Here is a 7,118-nt window from a genome sequence, read left to right as displayed (position 1 = left end):
CCCTTATTGACAAAAAGCAATTTAGAAGGCACTGATCCTTTCAAATATACCTTGACCAGGACCATAATGGCCCAGTGATGGGTCCTTCTGCCCCTGAGCTATATCTGGGCCTCAGTGGTGGGGAGCAGGAGAGGGAGGGCCAGGAAGCTGGAAGCCCAAAGGTTCGTGTCTCTGTGAACAGAGGGCCACCACTCCAGCCACTCCAAAATGTCCTTTGTGACATTCGTATTCCCCAAATTTCTGAAAGGCAAATACATGCCAGATACCACCCCAGGAAATCCAGGTCCCCAAGGTCCAGCTGAGGCTGGACAGCCACTGGGCAGGCACACTGTGGAGGAGATTCTGGGGCCAGTGAGCTTGAGATGAGCTGTCCTCTGAGGCCGTTTCTGAGTCTGTCCTGCTGGAGAAGTGAGGCCTCCCAAAACGCAGGGTCCCTGTCCTCCTTGGACAAATAAGGCTGGTTTGGCGTGCCAAGTCAATGCTGGCTGAACCGAGGACTTGCCAGGTCCCAGCCTGTCTCTGGGTTTCAGTTTCCTCCCCTGTCCAAAGCAAGGGTCTGAGGAGCCCACCAGCTCTGGCAGTCTGTCTGCCTTGGAGCAGCTCGGGTAGGGCAGGGCTGGGCTCCAGCTAGGTCCGCTGGGGCCCGTTCAGGAGGTCTGTGAGCTCCCCGATGTACTTGATGGTATATTTCAGAGTCTGGATCTTGGTGAGAGGCTGACCACGCTGGCTGTAGACCGGGGGCAGGTAATTGCGCAGGGTGTGGAGGGCATCGGCCAGAGCCCTCATTCGCAGCTTCTCCCGCTCGCTGGCCTTCCGCCTCCTCTGGGCTGACATCCTGACTTTGGTGCCCTTCGGTGCCTTGCTGGGGCCAGGACTCTGCAGATAGGTAGAAGGGAAGGCCAGCATGCCACAAGCCACCAGGCTGCCACCACTGCTGCCACCACCATTGCCGGCGCTGTGGCCACAGGCCAGGGCGGCCACTCCTGGGTGGGCAGGTGAGGAAGAGGAGGTGAAGGACGGGGAGGGAGACAGGCTCTGAGGGGAGCCAGCCCGGCCGAGGTCGAAGGAGCCCGGTGTGTCCTTCCAGTCCCAAGAGGAGAGAAAGGCTGGGCTGGAGCAGGACAGGCCCTCCTCAAGGCCCAGCAGCGTCTCCTGCAGCTTGTCCATCCTGCCCGGACGGCTGAGGAGAGAAGACTCCCCCAGTGAGTGACCGTCTGCAGAGGCCAGCAGCCAAGGGCCCCTCTTTATGAGGGGAGGAGCCCCCTGGGGAAGTGGCACCTGAGGCCGAGCCAAGGAGTTCAAAGGAGAGCCCAGAAGCTGAGCCGGGCAATGAACTCCCCAGGTGTGACTTTCTCCTCATTTCCAATTATCGCCCCCCAGTGAAAATGCCTTTAAACAGAGGGGCCCCCAAGAGAGGGAATAAGGCATTATCTCGCGTAAGGAAACCAATTAGCCTGGGTAGCTGGACTTCACATTAGATTGTGGAACTCATTAAGGAGAAAGCCAAAGAAAACAAACTCTACTGATGGGGGCAGGGACTGGAGCAGGGAGGCTCTGTCCAGGATACGCATCCCAGGAGCAGCCGGGGAAGGGGGAGGCCAAGGAGCAGCGACCTGGAGGCAGGTAGGGACCTCCAGGTACTGGGGAGGAGGCTGAGGCCCAGGGAGGGCCCAGGGCATCTCCAGGGGAGGAAACTGAGGCCCAGGGAGGTCTCAGGGCATCTCCATGAGAGGAGACTGAAGTGGGTGGGGGCAGGGCACGAGGAGGGTCCAGGGCATCTCCAGGGGAGGAGACTGAGGCCCAGGGAGGGCCCAGGTGGCACACCCAGCAAGTATCTGGGGCAAGCCAAGCCGACTGTGTCCCCTGGAATCAGTGTCCTGAGGTGCTGGTGCTGCTGCCCAGGGTCAGAGTGAGGGCGTGGCCCCTGAGGATCTGGAATGGAGGGGTCAGGAGGCTGGAAGGAGCAGATCCTAGGCTGGGCAGCTCTAGGGGCGTCTCATCCCTCTGTCTGAGCCTCAGTTTCTCCGTCAGTAAAGGGATGGTCCCGCACTCTGGGATCTGCGTTCTAAGGCTCTTACCTTTGCTGATATTCTAGAGTCCATTAGGTTCTCCAGGAAGGGAGAAGGACCCTCCCAGATCTGACGTCTGTCCTCTGGTCCTAGACTGTCTTCAAACAGGCCCAGGCTGGCCCGTCCATTTGGTTCTACGAGGGTGATATGGCTCTTTCCTTCAGAGCCTAGAAGGTCAGTGAAGGGGCAAGATGGCCATTGATGGCCCAAAGGCTTCCCAGTCTTGTCAAGACTTTCTCCAAATACAGAGGAAGAGTAACAGAAGATTTTTTGAGCCTTTTAAAGGTGCAGGGAACAGCAAAGGCCCGAGTTTGGAGGCAGCTCCATGGCACAGGAGGGAGTCGCAGGCCTGAAGTTAGGAAAACCTGAGTTCGAATTCTCTCTCCAACACTTCCTAGCCTGGTAACCCCCGGAATGTTACTCCACCTTCTGTCTACCTCCATTCCTTAACCTGTGAAATGGGATAATAACAGCACATACTTCCCAGGGTTGTTGTGAGGATAAAGTGACATAATGTGTGCAGAGTATGGAGAGTGCTTTGCCGACCTTCACAGACGCCAGCTTTTATTATTTCCCTGAGCTACCCAGCCTTGGCTACCCGACCCCCACCTCCACACTGACCAGTGAGCCTTGACAGAGCCCACTGCTGTCTGCAGCAGAGACACCTTCTAAGAGGGTGTGGGAAAGGGCTTTGAGAGGCTGCCAAGACTCAGGTCAAATGTGCTGGTGTTGAGACGGCTGGACAGCAAGTTCTGCTTCTAAAATGGCTTGTGATTAATGAAAGGGAGAGCAGATGAGCCCTTAAAAAAAAAAAAGAGCAAAGACAGAGTCAGACCTGAAAGGAGGGCTCTTGGGAAGGACTACACAGAATGTCCACGTTTCCTTTTTTTCCTTTCCTCCCCCCACCCCCCACCCCTGCCCTAGAGGAGGCCCCCATTAGACACAAATATGTGCATATATGTCAGATCAGTCCATAAATATTCTATTAACACTTCTCTGGATGCAGAGAACATCTTCCTTCATGTGTCCTTTGTAGGCAATTTGTGTATCTCTAATAGTCACAAGAGCTTATTCACTCAAAATTATTCTTAAAACAATATCGCTGTTACTGTAGCCAACGTTCTCTCGCTTCTGCTCATTTCACTCTTCATTATTTCATGCAAGTCTTTCCATGGTTTTCTAAGATCATTGAGCTCATCGTTCCTTACAGTACAATAGTATTCCAGCACAATCATATGCCCCGACTTGCTCGGCCCCTCCCCAATGGATGGGCACCCCTGAAATTCCCAGTTTTTTGCCACCACAAAGAGAGCTGCTACAGACATCTAGGTTCTTTTTCTTTTCCCCTAATCATTATTGGAAATAGTCCTACCAATGGTATTGCTGGGTCAAAGGTGATAGGTAGTTCAATAACTCTTTGGGTATAATTCCAGTTAGCACTCCAAAATGGTTGGACCAGTTCGCATTTCTACCAACAGTGAATTAGTGCCCCAATTTCCACACATCCCCTTCCCATGCTTTTTGTTTCCAAACCTTCAAACGTTTTAGCCAATCTCACAGGTGCAAAATGATGTCTCAAGGTTGTTTTAATGTGCATTTCTCTAATCAATAATGATTTAGAGCATTTTTTCATAAGGCGTATTTTCAGAAATTCCAGAGAAATTTACATGATAATGTATTTAAAAGGAATAGCAAGTTGTACATAATAGATTTGCAGTTTCATGTTCAATCATCTTTTTTTATTATACTATATTATGGAAATGCTTGTTTAATTTAATAAATTAAAAATAAAACAAATTGGAAAAAAAGAATGTCCATATTTCCAGGGCTCTTGGAGAACATTAAGTTCAATTTCTTGGTTTTACAAAGGAGGAAAATGAAGGCCAGACATGGGAATAGCTTTGGCCAGGCTCACCCAGAGCATAAAGAGATCCACGATCTGAATCCCAATTCCCCTGGCTCCAGGTTAAGAGTCTTTTTCCTTCATGATGTCATATTTATATCTTGAGTTTCCAGACAACTGAAAATATTGAAAAAATCCATGTTTCATTTCAGCAAAAAACAATCATAACATAGTTTCTATGCTATCATTTATGATCTCAATAGCATGGAGACAATAACTCCCAGTTTTGAAAAATGTGTTTTTTATTCTCTGTAATATCCCACTTTTCAACTCCTGTTCCCAATCCATCTACTAATTATCTTTAAAAGTGAAAGCTGAGGGGCAGTACTGGTCCTGGAATCAGGAGGACCTGAGTTCAAATCTGGCCTCAGACATTTAACATAAAAACTAGCCATGTGACCTTGGGCAAGTCACTTAACCCCAATTGTACTCCAAAAAAAAAAAAAAAAAAAAAAAAAGAATGAAAATGCTTTAAAAATCAAAGACCAATGGTTGAAAAAAAGTAAGAGCTGCTCAGGTACCACCTCACACCTATCAGATTGACTAATATGACAAAAAAGGAAAATGTTGGATGTTGGAGGGGATGCAGGAAATAATGCATTGTTGGTGGAGTTGTCAACTGATCCAATAATTCTGGAGAGCAGTTTGGAACTATACCCAAAGGGCTACAAAACTGTTCATACGATCTGTGTTGCTGAGAAGAGCTAAAGTAATTCAAAATTCTTCATTGAACAATATTGCTGTCACTGTGTATAATGCTCTCCTGGTTCTATAGCTCTTTTTATGGTGGCTAAGAGTTGGAAATCAAAGGGATACCCATGAATTAGGGAATGACTCAACAAGCTGTGGTATATAATTGTGATGGAACATTATTGTTCTATAAGAAATGATGAGCAGGCAGCTTTCAGAAAAACCTGGAAAGACTTACCTGAACTGATGCTGAGTGAAGGGTACAGAACCAGGAGAGCATTGTACACAGTGACAGCAATATTGCTCAATGAAGAATTTTGAATTGCTTTAGCTCTTCTCAGCAGTACAATGATCCAAGACAATTCCGAAGGACTGATTATGAAGCACGTCACCCACCTCCAGAGAAAGAACTGATTGTTTGACTACAGACTGAAGCATGCTGCTTTTACTCTCTTTTGTTTATTTTCTTCTATTGGAGTCATCTCACGCAAAATGATTAATATGGAAATGTTTGGCATGATTGCGCATGTGTAACCTTGTAATGTAATGCCAAAAGAAAGGCAACTTCCCAAGGTTCAGAATACCAGCATAGGGGCTCTCCATTTTATTCAGTGACAAACCAAGAACAGAGAAGATCAAAACATGACATCATTCCAAATACAGCATTTACTAAGTGTGATTAAATAATCTCCAAGGACTACCCCACCCCAGGACCTTCCAATCATTCAATCAATTACAAAGTCTCTGTTCTAAATACTTCTCCACCCCTAGGCTGTACCTTAATTAAGTCCACCACAAAGCCCCTCTTCTCAAATGGAGATTAGTTTCCAAACATAAGGTCAAAAGTTCCCCACCCCTGGATCACAATTGAATCTACCCCAGAGTTACATCAAGTCCAAGCACAGCACTTAATACCCAAATGGAGGTCTTTTCTTCATCTTGACACCAGGCAAGTTCTCAGCAATCTTAGTTCCTGGGGAGACAAGGCTTAGCAAGGCCATAAGATACATTGCCAATCCCTTCATGAATTTATCCTCTGTCTGTAGAACAGTCCTAGAACCCCTGAACACATTAGCATAGCCCTCTCCCAGGATTTCTGTAAACATACAACAAGAAAATCCTTCTTCAGGGCTTCTGAACCAACAGAAAGGCTCCCAGACCCCTGCAACAACAGCACTGTCCTTCATCAGTGGACAGTATTCATTCTGTCTGCAGGACAGTCTCCAGACCCCTGCAACAACAGCACTGTCCCTCACCAGTGGACAGTATTCACTCTCTGTCTGCAGGACAGTCTCAGGGCTTCTTAACCAAATGCCAGGTTCCAGGACTTCTTCAACAGGACAGTCTTTCACCAGTGGACAAATCTGGCAAAATAACATCAAAACAGACAAAGTACCAGCAAAACAGCCATGTCTCCTCAGTCCTTGGCAGCTCAGGGGGCAGGTCTCAAAAGTCCAGGGCAATTCAAAGCGGCCACCAGCAATTCTCTTAGTCTCTCTCTCTCTCCACGAGGTGCTGCTTCCAAAAAGATCTTCCGCCTCTCTCTTGTCTCTCCAAATCTACATCACCAGCTCCTCCCAGTTCAGGACTTTCTTTTCACATCAACAAGTCCATCCCACAGGTGGGATTAACAAGCTCTGGGTTTTAACACAATCAATTTGAAAACCAAGCCAATACAGGGGAATCTTTAATTGCCATTACTATCACAAACCTATATCTGATCGCTTGCTCTCTCAGGGAGGGGAGAGAGAAGGATAGAATTTAGAACTCAAAACTTTAAATAAAAGTGTTGAGTTTTTTAAAAAGTGAGAGCTAGAAGGGACCCTTCTATCCAGCCTCCTCATTTTTCCATGGCAGAAATACAGGATAGTAGCAGTAGTGATGCTGATGATGGTGGCATTGATAAGTACTGCAGTGTTCTCTGCACATCTTCCTCGCTGCCATTTTACTCTAAAACTGAGACTGCTCTCTCCTATATTTGCAGTGGAGATTAAACCCCCACTTGGGAGCAATGTCTGCACAACCATTCTTACTGTTTGTTGTGTTTCAGTCATTTCAGTCACGTCTGACTTGACATGACCCCATTTGGGGTTTTCTTGGCAAAGACACTTGCCATTTCATACCTGAGGAAACCAAGGCAAAAGGGTCATGACTTACCTAGGGTCATACAGAAAGTAAATGTCTGAGGCTAGATTTAAACTCTAACTAGTGTACCAACTAGCCCTTTCTTACTTCTAACTATAGCATCTTAATAAATACCCCCTCTAAAAGCTAACAAAATCTGATTAACTGGTCATTGATGGGAAACACACTTTAGGGGGTCAGGAGTGACATCAACCCCCCCAGGGCTACCCCTTAGAAACCTTAGGAGGAGAATCAGTCACCTTCTGGTACCTGGCCTTCCATTACTACTGGGAGTTGGGCAAGTCACTTCAGAGGGCACACTACGTCCTGAT

General features: G+C 47.5%; 1 protein-coding gene across 1 annotated transcript; it reads right to left on the bottom strand.

The window, feature by feature from the left end:
• Positions 1-627: 627 nt before the first annotated feature.
• On the bottom strand, positions 628-1,167 carry MSGN1 (mesogenin 1). The gene has a single exon (XM_069099326.1). The coding sequence runs from the start codon at positions 1,165-1,167 to the stop codon at positions 628-630; it is 540 nt and encodes a 179-aa protein (XP_068955427.1).
• Positions 1,168-7,118: the final 5,951 nt, after the last annotated feature.

This window comes from Petaurus breviceps, unplaced genomic scaffold (genome assembly GCF_028583685.1).
Source record: "Petaurus breviceps papuanus isolate PSGF00001 unplaced genomic scaffold, PetGlider_PUasm1.0 373, whole genome shotgun sequence".
Lineage (NCBI taxonomy): Eukaryota > Metazoa > Chordata > Mammalia > Diprotodontia > Petauridae > Petaurus > Petaurus breviceps.
This window is presented reverse-complemented; position numbering and strand designations above follow the sequence as displayed.

Coding starts and splice junctions, on each gene's coding strand:
- MSGN1 (XM_069099326.1), bottom strand. CDS start 1,167: ATGGACAAGCTGCAGGAGACGCTGCTGGGCCTTGAGGAGGGCCTGTCC.